Source organism: Pundamilia nyererei, unplaced genomic scaffold (assembly GCF_000239375.1).
Source record: "Pundamilia nyererei isolate P.nyererei 1_Seehausen unplaced genomic scaffold, PunNye1.0 scaffold00011, whole genome shotgun sequence".
NCBI classification, from domain to species: Eukaryota; Metazoa; Chordata; class Actinopteri; order Cichliformes; family Cichlidae; genus Pundamilia; species Pundamilia nyererei.
Genome location: NW_005187412.1, coordinates 3,627,503 through 3,644,501, shown reverse-complemented (window position 1 = coordinate 3,644,501; position 16,999 = coordinate 3,627,503). Strand labels below are relative to the sequence as shown.

The 16,999-nt window shown below is 39.3% G+C and overlaps 2 protein-coding genes across 2 annotated transcripts in view; one reads left to right on the top strand and one right to left on the bottom strand.

Moving 5' to 3' along the window:
• Positions 1-5,141: 5,141 nt before the first annotated feature.
• Positions 5,142-12,901, bottom strand: nae1 (nedd8 activating enzyme E1 subunit 1). Its single transcript, XM_005724226.1, has 20 exons — positions 12,767-12,901; positions 12,235-12,338; positions 12,090-12,150; positions 11,977-12,007; positions 11,790-11,861; positions 11,205-11,284; positions 10,068-10,177; positions 9,743-9,852; positions 9,588-9,650; positions 9,408-9,471; positions 9,236-9,327; positions 9,047-9,106; positions 8,817-8,950; positions 8,606-8,681; positions 7,963-8,002; positions 7,401-7,487; positions 7,196-7,288; positions 5,954-6,068; positions 5,813-5,862; positions 5,142-5,717 (listed from the first exon to the last, which is right to left on the bottom strand). The coding sequence occupies exons 1-20, from the start codon at positions 12,817-12,819 to the stop codon at positions 5,608-5,610; spliced, it is 1,605 nt and encodes a 534-aa protein (XP_005724283.1). The 5' UTR covers positions 12,820-12,901; the 3' UTR covers positions 5,142-5,607.
• Positions 12,902-14,367: 1,466 nt separating this feature from the next.
• Positions 14,368-16,999, top strand: part of ca7 (carbonic anhydrase VII) — an 8,617-nt gene continuing 5,985 nt past the window's right edge. Inside the window, exons 1-2 of the mRNA XM_005724227.2 lie at positions 14,368-14,792; positions 15,301-15,498. Of these exons, the coding sequence (XP_005724284.1) occupies positions 14,756-14,792; positions 15,301-15,498 (235 nt within the window). The 5' untranslated portion in view covers positions 14,368-14,755. The remainder of the gene's footprint in view (positions 14,793-15,300; positions 15,499-16,999) is intronic.

Here is a 16,999-nt window from a genome sequence, read left to right as displayed (position 1 = left end):
GACTACCAGAAGAAAGTGGATGTATGGATGGATGGTAACTGTGACAAGTGTTTATATGTCCATCTGTTTCTCTGTGGTTATACTCACAACCTATGTCAACAAATGTGCACAGTATTCAAAAGTCTTTACAGATGTATAGTTGTTGCTTTTTCCCACTGGTCAGTGCCTTTTGCATTTGTAACTCCCTGTATGAATTAACATTATCACAGTTATTAGGATGAGTGTGGTCTCAGAACTCATCTGCTGATGTGGTCACAAGATATTACCATCTCCACCAAGAAGTTTATGTAATAGGTTTAGTTCTTCTGTTTCATAATTTGCCTGTTTGCTAGAAGGATAACCCAAATTTTACTAGAAGGTGCTCGGAAGAGAAGTGATTAACTTTCAAAGTAGTGGATCCACATCCTGGATTTGATCAGTGAGTTAGTTAAATATCAAAGACTATTCTATTATCCAGATATCCTTCAGAATTCAGGGGCTCAATTTAGGTATTGCGTGGAGGTCATTTTCAGTCTTGCTAGACCTGTGATTTTCTTACTATGACAAGTCAAGTTGAGTTAAAATCACTGGTAATCTGACAGTGTTACAAACCTCAGATCGCTAGTGACAACTGGGGCTTCTGACCTGTACCAAGTTTATCAAGATTGTACAGCCACAACAGTCAGCTGCTTATCAGATGTGTTGTAAGGTTCAGTTTGGCATATTGTAATGTTGCCCTTCTTTAACACACAGATGAACATCTTAGAAACATCAATGACCGCATGTTTAAGTTATGTGGAAGTCTCGTCAGGATGTTTGTTATGATTTCATTCCAGTGTACTAAATCATAACAGACACATCCGATGATACCGTTGATCTGTATTATACTTGAGGATGCACACTGGGAGTTTTCTCAGCTTAGCTCCTCTTAATTGATAATGTCCACCAGTCTTTAAATAATAAAAATCAAATCTAAATCAGGACATGCTGATAGCAATATTTAGATCATAATAAATATAAAAACCTCCCTTAATTAGAGTTTACCGTTTTAGATTGCAAAGCTGGGAAAGTAATACAAACACGCTGCTTGGTCTTTTTAATGTAAATAGTCAGCCAATTACATGACAGCAACTCATAGGCATGCAGACATGGCCGAGATGACCCGTAAAGTTCAAATCGAATATCAGAATGAGGAATAAAGGTGATTCAAGTGTGTTTGAATGTAGCATGGTTGTTGGGGCCAAACAGACACGTCTGAGGGCTTCAGACCAGAAACTGCTGATCTACTGGGATTTTCCCACACAAGCATCTCTAGAGTTTACAGAGAATGGTTCGAAAAAGAAATTATCCAGTGAGCTCTACTCTTATCGCACATTTTTTCAGACTAATGCGTTTGTAACTCCCAATGTCAGATATCCTTATCTTAACATATAATATTTAATACTGGTGTTTGCTTGCACCTGTGAATTTGTGTAGCCTGTGTTTGTGTATCTTCATGGTAAAATATTGTTCTGCAAACTCCTACAACACAAAGACTAACACACAAGATTGAATGTTTATACGTCTGCCTGTCTGTGGACTCATTTTGTGATCACAACAGTGTCACTACCGTATGAAATAAAGACAGAAAGCGTTCCTACTGCGGTTGAGAGCAAACTAAAGGCAAAGTTTGGAAAATCTGTGTAACTCACTGGCATACCAGCTGGTGTGATCACTCACCACATGCTCTCTTAGGTTTGCATTTTAAGTTCAAAAAGTGGTCAGCAAAATCAAATTGCAGAGCTTTGGATTTCCTAGTAGGTTTTGTAGATGGCAAATGGATTCTCTAAAGATGTTTTTGTGAATCTTGAAACTGTTTTGAACCCCATTCATCCACTTTCTTAACCACTTATCCAACTCAATGTTCTGGGTAGGATGAGGCCTATTAGAAGTGTCATAGGTAAGAAATGGGTACTTTGGACAGATGGTCCATCCATTATAGAGTGAACACAGGACAACCATACACACCCATACATGCTTGTCACCTTTTATTCTGATCCTGATATAATCACCAGTTGACATAACAAACATGTTTTTGGGCTGTGGGAGGAACCAGAGTGCTCAAAGAGAACCTAAAGAAGACAACTTCAAAAAGAAAGGCCACAGCTGACCATGATGTTTGAACCAGGAACATTTCTGCCATTGGGAAACTGTGCTAAACATCCTGATCACACGTCATGCAAGGAGACTTCTTCCGAGTCCTCCACTTTACTTTGTGAGGCAGCTTATTTCGTGCAACATCACAATAAAATAGTCTACCTCGTGAGGGACCAATCTGTGTCCTCTCAGGAACTACTGACCAATAAGGTCACAGCTGCAGTGACAATAAAGTAGACATGTTGCCTGTACTGATGCCAACTTTCTATCTTTTAAACCTTCTTTTTCTCTTTCCCATTTTTCACTTTCTGTGGTTCCTTAAGTTAGCTGGTACACACAGATAGACTAATGGTTGCCCTTTTCCTAAAACCTTTGAAGGAACACACTGCAGGTGGTTCTGTGTAACAAACCAGCTGGCTGTTTCCAGGAACACAATTGCAAGCTTGCTTTACTCAAATGGACAGGCTTTACAGCTCCTTCGTCAAAAGTGAGCCGTTTACACCAGTCAAATCAACACAATACTGAAATATAAGTTAGGTACATTCTTAAGAAAGCAAAGGTGTTAAATCCAAGCATGCAGCTCCTTCTGTTTAGAGGAAGAATGGAGAGAACCCTTGGCAGACCTCTAGGAGGTTTAAAGCATGCCGGCCTCCTGCAGTCCTCCTGCAAACACATTCAACACTCCGCTCTGCACTGTTTTTAATTCAGCCCAGGTCTCACGAGGAGGTGAACAAGTTGGATATCTGCCAGGTAAATCATTCAAAGTAACAGCCCTGAACCATCAGAGAACATTATTCTCGAGTGCTGCAGGTTTTTTCTTTCACCGCCTTCACTCTTCACTCTGACTTTGTTAGTGACGTGTGTGCTAAATGCAACCTTTTATCCAGTGACATATTATGTGACAAAGGGGACACTGGTCCCTCGTCCGTGTGGGGGATGTGCCCATAAATCTGCCACCTTTACTGTGCAGTTTTCTTCATTTCCTTACGCTGACTCACGCAGTTCCCTCCGCCCTTGCTCTCCATTTGTTGCTAGAAGCTTTCAGCCAGAATCCTCATTGGCAGTGCGGCCATTCTGCAGACTTTGCCACTCATTTACAGATTGATTTTAGCGTTAACGACCACCTCCTTTGACCCACGGCCCCTAACACACTCACGTCTCCAGTGTGGGGCCTCTGCTGTAGCTTCAAGATAAAGCACTTGCAAGCTGAGGTCCAGTAATCAGTATGTGCAACAGATGTGATTAACTTCTGATCTTGTGATCACATATTTGTTTGCTACAGTGTGAGGGGTCGCTCTACCCCTGGGTTTATGTTGTGCTTAATATGTGTTTCAAGACTAATGTGCGTTTGCACTTGTTTCACTCAACCATATTTAAATAATGCAGTTTCGGTTCTTTTCAAAGCCGTCAATTTACCAAACAAATCACTGGTAACTAAAAAGCAAACATGTTAGTTTGCCTACAACCACTGCAGAAGGAGGGCTGCTTGCTGTGTGTGTGTCAGTGGTAAACAATGACACAATTACAATCTGCACCACTGTTAACAAAACTGTATAATCAACATTTTTTAGGGATCTCGTGATGAAGCAAAGGTGATATTTCTTACAGGACAAAGTACTACTTTGACTGAAGTTGACTTTTTGTCATTTTGTTTCTAATTTTTATTTAGGTAGAAGTATTTAGTTGGATTTTAAAGCGGCTTTACATGATACCCTTCCCTTTATCATAGCATAATGTCCTGCAATTTTTACTTGAATACTTGATTTTTTTATACTCTGAGTCCTTCAATAGAGAAAAAAATAGGTTTAAAAAAGACAAACGGCTGGTCTGTTGCGTCAGATAAAAAGCTCTTCTTTGCTTATTCGTTTCTGTAATCTCTTATCAGTCGACATCCTTACATGAGTGGGGGCCTTGGGTTACAAGAAGACACATGAGTTACTGTTGTCACTCCGACAGTATGTAGCAGAAACGAAGACATCCTAGTATAACCAGCGCTGAACATGTTCGGATGGATACCTGTGAATAAACTGAATTTATTTGTATATATTTTGCATATCTTATATTTCTATTGTCTTTTATTGTACTTAGTGTAGTTTATAGCTGTTTCTATTGTTTTGAAATTATCATTTACTCTACTTATGTATTCTGCGTGGCATCTGTGGACAGCAAAGAAAGAATTTCACTGTACAGGGGACTGTTACAGCGTGGTACTCTTAGAGGCAGCGGCTGGATGGAGCTGTGATAATCTCTAAGAGGCAACGGACAAATTCTTGATTTAGAAAATGGCCAGAGTAGTTCTTGGCAACCTGCTCTATCCTTCTCAGACAGACGGTGACGGGGGGTATGAGAGCGAGAGTCTCTGACAGATATCTACATGGGGAGATTTGGAGAGGAGAAGAGGTCTGCTAAGGTTAAATTTCCATCCAGCTCAAGCCTGGAAAAAGAAAAAAAGCAAACCTTACCCTGTGCACCAGTTATATCACATAACCACCTCTCAAGGCTGTGCTACATATTAGATCGCTCTCAAAAGAAAGACCAGTGTGCTCCACACTGCACAGTATGTAAAAAGAGCTGCTGAGAAACAACACACTGGTTAATCATTAACACTAAAGGTTTTTTGTTAACATCCTACCTCTGATTAAGTCAAACTCAGTCTGTATCCAAAGGTCAGCATCCAGGTACTGGTCACTGTGTAGGAATGTTAAATAAACTTGCAACTACATGATGACCAACAAATGGTAAAAAAAAATGAGGAGTGCCATCTAGTGTTGAGTAAAGATAATGTTAACAAACCCTCATAAAAATACCACGGCGGTTTCATGTGGATCTTTCCAGGGGTCACATTACAGGCCTCAAGAAGCTCACATGTTAGTCATCAAACATTTATTCAGGATGAAGAACTGAAATCATTGCAAAACAAATCAAAAAGTCACTTTAAGTGTTTTCCAGAAGTGAACCCATATGTGACTTAGGTTCACTGATAATAAAAATAAATAAATAAATAAATAACACACAAAAAACCCCAAAACACATCAAATAAAATGTTTAATGTTTTATCGCAATACAAGACAGTTCAACGCTAAAGTTTTACATAGCTTGTTCCAAATACAATAAGACAGTTGTGACTAATGTATACAAAGTGCCACTACACTGTAATACATCATCCATAAATGTTGAATTTCAAATGAAAATACTACATTGAGGTTTGGAATCTGACAGTTTCATTTCTGGCTTAAAGGTCTGCTTAACAGAAAGTGTGTGATGGGTGATCTCTTGATTTCCCGAACTTTGAGAAGAAGCTGAAACACTATGAACTGACAGTTCAGTCTAAAATGCTTCTTCTCAGTGAGAAGCACTTCTAGGTTTAAGTATATGCATGTTTGTAAAAATCAAATCCCAATGTCCAGTTTTACAGTTTGATCTCTTACACTCCTGCTTATCCTTGTGCCATTTTTCTCTCATTTTTTCCGTAAGCAGCTTCAGTAATCGTGCTCACAAACGCAACGTGGCTGACGTTTGTGACATTGCATTGTAAAGGAAAGTGTTGTTAAAGGGCACAAACTGGTGGCTGATAATCTTTATGGCCTCTTGAGCAGCTGATCCTAAAATAAAACGTAATGAAAGATTTGAACAGATATATCTTACTCATCAGCACTGTTTCACAAAGAAATGCTGTAGGAATCAATCAAAACTTTACCTCCCAAAAATGCAGAAACTGTGTGTGGCTCTGCCGCTCCATATCGACAGCTGCAGATGTATAAACAGAAAGCAAATATTTACTTATGTGTTTTTGAAACAATTACTCAAAACAGCACATCCAGCTTTGGCCTCGACTTACAACTCATGGATATAGTCGTCTTTGATGTTGACATTGAGGCTGTACTCCTGCAGTAGGCTGTTCACACAGGCCTTCAGTTTGCTAATGTCTTCCTCCACCTGGTAGTTATAAACGCCTAAAGAGAGTAAACACGGGGAAAAAGACATGAGAATAAAGAAATCAGTTCTGTTTCTGTATTCTGGCATCAGCAGGAAGTAAAATCAGACTGTAGCATGCACTTACTGCCCACTTTGTTAGGTACAGCTGTTCAACTGCTCATTAATACAAATATCTAACCAACTGGTCACATGGCAGCAATTCAGTGCATTCAAGCATGTAGATATGGTCAAAGTGAATTGCTGAAGTCCAAACTGAGCATCAGAATGGGGAAAAACAAAGGGGCTTTAACTTTAAAAGGGTGTGTCAGCTGCTGATTTACTTGGATTTTCCTGCACAATCATCATAGAGGGTTACAAATAATGGTTTTAAAAAAAGAAATATTCAGTGGGCAGTAGGCTGCTGATGTGAGAAGTCTGAGAAGAATGGCCAGACGGCTTAAAGCTGATAGAAAGGCAATGGTAACTCAAATAACCATTAGTTGCAACCGAGGTATGCAGAGAAGCATTTCTGAATACACAAAACTTCAATGCTTGCAGCAGATTGGCTAGAGCAGCAGAAACCACAGCAGGTGCCACTCCTGTCAGCTTCACACGGCCTCTCCAACCGGGGACAACTGAAGTGGTTCTAACATGTTTCCTGGTCTGATGAATCTTGACTTCTCTTGCACCATTTGATTGCACCAAATTTTGAATCTAGCAAACAACATGCTAGCATGAATCCATTCTGCCCCGTTTCAACAGTTCAGACTAGTGGTGGTAGTGTAAGGATGTGGGGGATATTTTCTTTGGCACACTCTGGGCCATCATGTCAATATGATCAAAAATATCTGAGGAATGTTTCCAGCACCATTTTGAATCTGTGCCATGAAGAATGAAGACATTTCTGAAGGCAAAAGAATTGTCCAACCTGGTGAAAGCATGGTTTAACAAAAGACGAGAAGAATTCTCGATAAACCCTGCAAGCCCCCCCCTCTTTTTAAGACTATAGCTTAGATGCTGACTGTATACAAACTGGATGAGATTCTTAATGTTGCAGCAGCTATTCTTTTCTTAATGGTCAGTGGCCACATTAGTATGTATTTACATATCCAAAGCTTGATCAATATACCTTTCCTCGTTGAGGAAAGCTTAAAGCACTTCATACCTGGGTAGCGAGAGTGCTGCTGATAGAAACGATCAACAGCTCGAAGCATGAGGTAGAAGACCATCTCACTATCCGGACTGTCCATGCAGGAGGCTGTGGGGAGACAGCTGATGTTAATACAAAAGTAGGCTTTGTTGCAACAAGAACATGACGTGACTCCAACATAAAAGAGTTTACTCTAAGAGAAAATGAATCCCCAACTTACTGATTTCATCTTTGTTTACTGTATCCACACTATATTCTTCAGCCAGAGACCTGCAGCGCACCACTCGCAGAAAGGATGCATTCTTACCTAAACACAAATATCTACAGTTAGGAAATGATTAGCCTCACATGAAGCAGGTGTCACAAAGAGATCATATCACGGTTCACTTCCAATGAGTCCTTAGAGAGGAAAAAGTAACAGAATAACGTGCTGAAAATGGCCAGGCTCAGAGGAAATAGAGACTCTGATATATAGAAAATATATATCAGAGAAAATATCAGTAAAGCAACACATGACAGACTTTCATTTTTACAAATGAATGTATGGCACTGTGCAGCTTTGTTTCACATATGTTAATGTCATATGATGTTAATAAAGCTCACAGGAGGGCATTAGTAAAATCAATAATAATTAAATGACCATTAATAGTCATATCTGAAAGCCATGTTATTTGAAGTTCATCAATTATAACCAACTTCCAGGTTTTACACAACACAATTAAACGGGGCCCAGCTGAACAGCAATAAAAACTGGGCCGTTGATAAAAGAACATAGTGCTTACAGAACAGTTTGATGTCCTTCTCAGGAATGCTTTCTGCTGGCTAGTGGAAAAAACGTAAGCAGAATTAAGTACTGTAGGAATCCAGTTTTTAGTCAAATTAAATGGTGAAACTGCCATACTGAGCATGTGAGGGCAAACTCTATAGAATTCTATAGCTCAATCATATCATGACTCCCTGTCCGACTAAAGAGAAAAGAAACATGATGGAGATACTAGGTTCTGGTAGAAAAAGCATTAACTTCATCACTCTTGGCTTTGCTGATGAATTAAACTTATTTGGATGGAGATGAAGGATCTACAAATGTACCTGTGATAAACACGTGCTGTGATATGACTTTTTAAAAAAACTGTACCATATACTTCTCCAGACCAGCACACTAGATGTTAATTTCATTATTAAATTACATTTTTATTTATATAGCACCTTTCAAGACAGAATCACAAAGTGCTGCACGTAAGATTACAAGTCATAAAAAGGGTTAAAAAAGAGAAAATAAAACAGGCAAAAACTTAACCAAAAGCAGTTTTAAAAAGGTGAGTTTTGAGTTGTTTTTTAAAAACAGCTACTGAGTCCACAGTTCTTAATTATGCATTAAATTTAGAAATATAAACTTTATACTGACTCCACAGCTTTGCGCCATACCTTTCCAACAGACTGTAACAGAGATTCTACATGTTTAGAAACAGCTGCTGCATCCTGCATGGCCTTTTCCCTGTAACTGTAATAAAACACAAATAAGAAGTCAAACCACCCACAAATGGCAAGTATGTATCAATAAATGCAGAACTGTTGAGTTGACCTCTGTTGCTCTTGTTTAATTAAACAGTGAGCACCCACATATTTCCCCACTTACACATTTTGAAGGTTGATAAACTTCTGAGAATCTGCAATCATGTCAGGTATGGTTCCTCGTACGGGTAGGCTTCCATTTCCCTCGTTGTGAACAAATTCTTTGACAGCTCGCAGCATCACCCAGAAGGATGGACTCTAAACAAACACATTCAAGAAATACTTCACAGATTAAAAGCAAACAACTTAAAATATGTATTTTTTTTATAGGAAAGATTGGGCAAAAATTACAACCTGTGCTGTGATGTTTTTACACTGCTCACTATTGAAGATGTCTTCAACAGCGCTAGGAATCTGCAGAAGCAAGAGATTTCACAAGTCTTAATAGACTAAACTATGGAGGGTTGGGGGTTAAAAGTGAGATATGCTGTGTGGGACACAAGATAGCTCTTAAGGAAGCCAAGAGCTTTTAAATTTTGTCACCTTGGTAGGATTTAAAGCAGTATTGACATTCTTAATAGCTTCCTCAAAGTTTTCCTCATCCTCTGGGACACCATTCTCATTCTTCCTGATCCCTGAAAAAAAAGAAAAAAGAAATAGTATACATAAAATGAAGAGAAAAAGTCCACAATTATCTTCACAGGTCCACAAGTACCTTCCCGAATGAGCTGTCTGAAGGCCTCCTTCTCCTTGTAGTTTTTTGGTGGCTGACCATTATGCTACAATGACAAACAGCAAAAGCAGAATTAGATTCTTCTGCACAGCAACAGAAATGCTAAAGAAGCTGTCAGACATTTTGGCACTAGAGAAGCAAAAGAAAAATGTAATACTGCACCTCACTGAGCCATTTCTCCAGGTATTTAGCAACAATGATTATCCACGGTGTGTGACTGTGATCCTACGGATTAAATAAAGAACAGAAAGGAAGATGATTGGATGTGTAACCCTGGCATCATTTGAATCATGTGCATGCACAAATGAAACACATACCTTCTTCTCCATGCTGTCAAGATCATATGACTTAATGTGGTTCTGAAATTCAGCATAGGGTTGGTCCAACCTTAGATCCTCCAAGGCATTGTCTGGGTGAGATTCAATCACTGAAGAGAGATGCAGAAAAATTCAATATTAGTGTCATGTCAGTACTCTTAAATATACTGTGTAACTTGTGAAATATTAATACATAAATAGGCTATGTTCCTACCAAGTTCACTGTTCACGAAAAGTGAACTTATCGGGTTAGACATACCAACTGTAGAATGCCAAGACTATAAAAAGGATTTAAAGAAGAAAACTGCTGCTAAGAGCAACTTACCTGTATGCTCCTGCACCACCAGTCTCATGTAGCCAATGAGGCCGTAGGTCTTACATACTAGGAAAGGTACAGAGGCACTGCAAAGAACTGAGCCGAGCCTCAAACACGTGCTGTTGGATTGAAAAGATATTTGGACAGAAAATAAAACCAGCAAGAAAATTAAGTCAGTCCTGAAACTTTCTGCAAAAAGACTTAACATTTTACATAAAAGGAAAAAGTATATGTTAAAAGCAGCCCGACAATGATGTTTACTTTGATTGGAAAATCTTGCAATAGATATGTATGAACGTTCTCTAAGAATAAATGACTTATGGCCTGCCGTAGTTTTCTTCATCAGCTCTTTTTTACAGTATTACAGTACAGTGGAAAAGGCTTGAATCATTCTTCTTCCAAGGAATCAGACTTTCTTGTATCTTTCTTAAACAATTTCCAAATCATTGTAGTTGGACCTATGAAATGCCAAAGAGTACACAGTTTGACCAACATAAAAAAATGTTTGTGAACCACCAAAGTGACTTCAAAAGTGCCTAAGAGTCCTTGAAAAGTGCCGAATATGTCCAGGTGGAAGAAGGCAAGAAGTGACTGTGACAGCAGATAAACAGTATCTGAAAGTCATATCCTTAGGAAATAGGGAAAATTAGCATCAGCTTCCGTTCCTCATATTTCAGTGTGACAATGATCCCAAACACACTGAACTGTAGTAAAAGCAAAACACACAATGAAACACTATCAGTTGGGGACTGGCTTACCCCGAGCCCCGACCTCATTATTGAAGCAGTGTGGGATCATCTTCATCATTCAAAGCTCTTCATCACCATGAAATTTTTTTAATGTGCTTCAAGAAGCCTGGAGAACTATTCCTCAACTACTTAAAGAAATGGCAAGAAAGCTTACTTAAGAAAGTTCAGGCTGTGTTAAAGAATAAAGGTGGTCATACCAAATGTTGAGTTTCAAGCTTGTTAGAATTTGCACAAACTGTTTTTTCCTTATACATTGCATTTCTGTGTATGTTTGTACATTGTCTCAAAACACTGCACCAATTTTCTATTTTCCCAGCACAGTATAAAGAAATGACAGGTGGGTCAAGATTTTAGCACAGCACTGTAAATGAATGCAAGGATTAAGATGATCTCATACCTTTCTGGTAGCTGGACACCAATGACTATGGTAAACCTGTGGAAAAATTCTGAATCGTTGTCCAAAAGCTTATCTGGACCCTGCAGGTGTGACAGAAATTACAAGAGGCTTCAGAGTGGCAAAAGTCATAAATTCACAAACCATATGTTTCATTCATCTGAATCAGTTAGGTTTATTGTCAAGTTTGTGGAATTTGTCTTGGTGTAATGGTGGAGAAAGATCTTCATTTCAACATCACAAACACTGCGGATGCTTAAAATTTCTACTGAAACATTATTAAGGTTTTGAAAACAGCTGGAAAAGTTAATGTGGCATGTTGTCAAATAATTTCACCATACACTTAACTATTGCTCAGACATTGACCAAGTTGGTAAATCTTGTTATGATCTCATGATCTTTAGCTGAAAACTAAATAGCTGTGCAACACATTTAAATAAAAATAGCTGGATACAGCCATAGTGATAAGTTACATGAAATTCATTTTGGTAGTTTTTTTTGTGCGTGTAATCATGCTGCCATGTGATTACAGACAGTACACGTGATTACAGACAGCCAAGACTGCCTTGGAAGGGAAGCAACACCAACCTCCTCGACAAAGTTTCCAGAGACATCACTGTTCAGCTCTTGCAGCAGTTCGGTGGCAGCCTGTGCTCTGTTCTGCAGCACAAAAAGTACGATAAGAACTCAAACAAATATGGAAATACACTGCTTACTTCAACAAAAGAACAACAGAGAAGGTTGGGAGAAAATGGAAACTGCCAGCAACGCATACCTTTCCTATGCTGTCTTTGCTGAGGAAAAAGCTGCAAAAGGAGAGGTCAGCTGCAAGCAGGCAAGTAAAACTGATAGAATAAAAATACTTTTAAGCTAAACATGACCACTTACTTGTTTCCAACATCTTCACCTGTGACTGTGTGCCCATCTACTATAGTGAATGCTCCAATACCTGACACACAGAACAATTCATTCAGTCAGATGTTTTCACCATCACCTGCAGCAAGGTCACTAACACTGAGGAAAATCTGTTCACCTGGAAGTACGAGGTTCTTCAGTATCTCCGTTCCCGTCGCCGTGGCGTTGATGAGACACACGTGTGCATTTTCCAGTGTTTCCTGGCCGTGGTCACCCCACAGCCTGAAAGCACACAGCACAACACGGACATTTGTTGCCATTTATCATCACTTGCTATACAAACACAGTGAGCTACTTTTCCCAGAATGACTCGGCTGCTGGTAAGAAAGATTCACCCTCATCGACAGCCCTGTATTATTACACCTGTTAAACCATCAAGAGCTGTTCATAAATACGTTCAAACAGGGTGACACCTGAGCCCTCACAGAAACAAAGAGCATAACATCACATCAGTCACATCACTCTTACGGCTTACTAATGCATTAGCTCGCCGGTGCTTATTTCAACTGCAACTCTCATAGCAAGCTAACGCTAGCTAGCTTCAGCACTTTTGCCCCAACAGCGTTGCTGCTGTGACCTCTCATGTTTTCACACGCTTAGCGAGAGGGATATTATTTCTTTGTGAAAACTACGCTGCTGTTTAAACTAACCTGAGCTGCCGGTCGTATTTTTGCTCTTTCGAGGCTTTGGTGGATGCCATCATAGCTATGTGTTGAGTGACGTTAACGAACGTAAATTGACTTCCTCAGCGCCAGATTCGACACAAAAGTGCCCGCTCGAAAATCCGCTCTTGCACTTTCGACACAGATCAACAGCGTTATAATTAATATTGTGTTAGAAATAACACATTTAATGATTCCAAATCTGAATTTTATTCACTTTTATATTTGTATATTTATATTGTGCATATTCAGCAGACCGCCTTTTATCTTTTTATCTTTCTTCTCACTATTTTCTGTTTTGTTTTTTCCCCTTTGATTTCGGTTAGCTATCAGGGATTTTAATGAATTTGTCTGTTTAAATGTAGTAGTTACAGATGACACATTACACCTCTGAAGGCCTTTTTGTTTACTATGGTGATGAGCAGGTTGACAGATGAGGTCAGGCAGGAGTCTCTGTGGACTATGCTGTTTTCAGATGACATTGTGATCTGTGGTGAGAGCAGGGAGATGGTGGATGAGAGCCTGGAGAGGTAGAGGTGTGGAGAGAAGAGGAATTAAACTCAGTAGAAGCAAGACCGAATACGTGTGTGTGTGTGTGTGTGTGTGTGGAGACTTTGCATATGTAAAGAGAGTAGTGAAGTTACATGAGTTTAAATACCCAGAGTTTAAATACCCGGGGTCAACCAAGGTACCGAACAAGTGCACAAGAGAGGTGAAGAAGAGAGCGCAGGCTGGGTGGAGTGGCTGGAGACGAGTGTTGGGGTGATTTATGACAGAAGGATAGCAGAAAGAGTGAAAATGAAGGATTACAAGATGGCAGTGAGACTTGCTGTGATGAATGGTTTAGAGATGATGTTACTCACAAAAAACAGTTACAGTTTTATTACCTGAAAAGTAATGCTACAGAGGAGTTTAAACATAATTATTTGCACAGTTAAATAGTCTTTTAGTCTTTTAACTTAAGTAAACTTATTATTAGTGCAACCTGTGTAAAAATCAAAATATATTTTCAATACCTAATACCTCACTCATATAAAATGGCTTCTGTAAGAATCATACAGATTATATCACTGCAGGTGTTTATGATTGTAATTGCTTGGGTCTTCCTGGGATCTATAACAATTTTAAAAAAAAGTAACTAAAGCTTTAAAATAAGTGGTATGGAGTATAAAGTATTCTTCTATATAATAGATTATTACAAAATATAGTATATAGCTTAGAGCAGGGGTGCCCAATCCCGGTCCTCGAGAGCTACCGTCCTGCAGCTTTTAGATGCATCCTTGTTCCCACACACCCGAATCAAATGAATGGCTTGTTATCAGGCCTTTGCCAAACATGATGGCATGCTGAAGAGGTAATTAAACCATTTGATTCAGCTGTGTTGGAGTAGGGATGCATCTAAAAGCTGCAGGATAGTAGCTCTCGAGGACTGGGATTGGGCAGCCCTGGCTTAGAGTATAAAGCTGAAGCAGAAAGAAATACCTAAAGAAAAAAGGGGGATTACAGTACATCTGTATGTTAGTAAAATACTCAAATTTGACATTAAACTTCTACGGGGCCAAGGTTTCGGATGAATAATAATACATCTAATTAAGAATTTGACAAATTTTTTTTTTTAATTTAATAAAGATCCCAAACCTACAAGCAGCAGCAATTAACAAAAAAAATATTGCACAAACTAAATAATACTGATTTGGCATGTCTACATCATGGAAGCAGTGCGAGGAAGATTTCTCAAAGGGCACTTTTTAGTAGATCACATTCTTGATTTCGCTTATTTTTCTTTTTTTCAACGAGGTGTCTATTTTAGCGTTCAATGGTCGTGCGCGCGCCCACACGTGTGGGCGTGGCAAAAAGAGGTACCTTCCCCATTGCCAGTAAACTTGTTGAACAGCTGTACCCGCTGATGTCCCTACCTGTCCTTCACGTGCGCAACGAAGTGCCGCTTGGTCCGACTGGAACCTGCAGACAGGGACAATGACGGGACATCACTGGGGATACGGGAAGGAGGACGGTGAGATGTTCCAACCTGCAAGCTCCAGGCACTGTTTTCCTGCGTGGAGGCAATTAGCAATTTAACTGGAATAAACGGCCTGTTTGCGGTGCTTCGTGTTTTACTCAGACGTTAAAGACAGCCTTTAAATCCCGATTAGCCCTACGCTTAATGGGATAAACGGTTTCACCTCAACCTGACAGTCCAGTCGAATTTGCCCTGAGTTACAGAGAGTGTAATATTTTTAATTTTGCTCTGTCTAATGTTCTTAAGCAGACTTATTCTGTGCTGTGCTACATTGCCTTAATGTTATTGAGAAAGTCTGAATTCCCCGATACCTGTTTAGGACCAAAGTTTTGGATTATGTCACCAGCCTTTAGTTGTGGCCTGGAGGGAGAAAGCTTCATTAGTTTAGTTGCAGGTTTATTGTTAGGTGACACACTAACAGATCTGGTGCAGATCATTGTAGTTGCAGAATTGTGTGTGTTGTAAATGTGTTTGTTTTTGATTATATTTGTTTCTCCCATAGGTCCCTCTTCATGGTATAGAAACTACCCTGTTGCGGAGGGGAACCGGCAATCACCAATTGATATCGTCCCCAATGAGGCCTCACATGACCGCGATCTAGGCCCTATAATGACAAACTATGACCACTGCACCTCCATTAACATCTCCAACAATGGACACTCCGTAGTTGTGGAGTTCAATGACTCAGATGATCGTTCAGGTGAGAAAATAGTGCTTTTGTTTTATTTGTTTGTTTGTTTTAAATTCACTTCAATGATATTCTTGTTCCACTTTACCTGTTGTAGTTATATTATATGTGTTATATATGTATTATATGTGTTACAAACATGCCCATATCTGTTTTAGAAGTTTATATAACTGCCGTGTAACTATAATAGCAGCCGAAGACAAACTTGATCTTCAGTCTGACATCTGCTGCCAGTTACATGAGGGGGAAATCTGTGCTAAAAGTTTACTTCCAGTAATCCTTTCCTTGATTTCTCGAAAGCAAAACCACGTGTAAAGCTGATTATTATCACAGTTTGCAAATAAGCCTCTTATTATGCTGCAGGAAAGCGTAAGCAGCACTTATCTGCATGACTGTCTGTCTGCTGGACAAGAAATATAATGATGTTGGATGATCTCAGTGGTTATGATGACAATATTTGTCTTTATCACTGGGTGGATCTGTGTTAACCAGCCAGACATTAGCATGAATGATAAGCTCGGAAAAGTAGGCTGTTTTGCTCTGACGGTTATCACAAAACAGCCAAATGGCTGTTTGCTGAAATATCGATAATAACGATGAAATAAAACACCCTCAAAAAAACTGCCATCAACTACAACCTTAGCACGATTTCTCTGTATTTCAAATGCTCTGCACAAATCCTCTAAACCCGTTGTTTGTTTGCCATTACACGTCTTCCTCAGAACTCACTTGGATGAGTGACAAAACTTTTGTCGCACTGAAAACGCCACATCCAGGTGAACAGAATCAACATTTTGGGAATGCCAAAAACAGTTATACTGAGACAGGTGCACACTGTTAAAGTTGTTATAATAAAACAGAATTATAATAGCTAACATGATTCATAAGTGCAGGTGGTTTGTGCTCTTCTTTCCTCAGACAGATATTAACAGTAGCGTTACGAAGGTCAGGATTTACAACATTGCTACCTGACTCTGCACATTATTCATTTATACATATTTATCACTACAATGTAGATGGTGTAAAATGATATCTACATATTATTAACATTAATATCATATTGTTGATCATTGTTTCACATTTTGTGCCACTCCTACACAGCTAATGTGACCTTGAATCATCTGATCCTTTTTGTCACAACGATGTCAGCAGCATCACAATGAATAAAAATCATCATAACAGTGGAAAAAGTCCACATCCAGCAATGCATACCACAGGCACAAAGCAGTCTGCAGGGTCTCCTGTTCTCATCGTGGCATAGATTAAAGTTACTATTTACCCTTGTTAAAACTGAAAAACAAGTTCAAAATATCCTAATCTTGATTTTGCATGAGACTGGCAATTTGCATCTGAAGCTTAAGCTGGTGCCCACAGAGGTCTGTGAAACGTGACATTGGAGACTTTGCTTCTATATCAGCTTTGACTGCAAAATTCGATGATTTGAAACCTCCTGGGTAGGGATCCGGTGCCATGATGGAGACCGAAAAGCAGCGCACATCTCGGTGCTTTATTT

Bases quoted from the DNA above. Each gene is read 5' to 3' on its own strand.
- nae1 (XM_005724226.1), bottom strand. From the start codon at position 12,819: ATGATGGCATCCACCAAAGCCTCGAAAGAGCAAAAATACGACCGGCAG. The intron at 9,651-9,742 runs GTATGTGTTTCA...TTTAATCCGTAG, and splicing joins TTGACAGCATGGAGAAGAAG to GATCACAGTCACACACCGTG. The intron at 7,488-7,962 runs GTAAGCACTATG...ATTTGTGTTTAG, and splicing joins GAAGGACATCAAACTGTTCT to GTAAGAATGCATCCTTTCTG.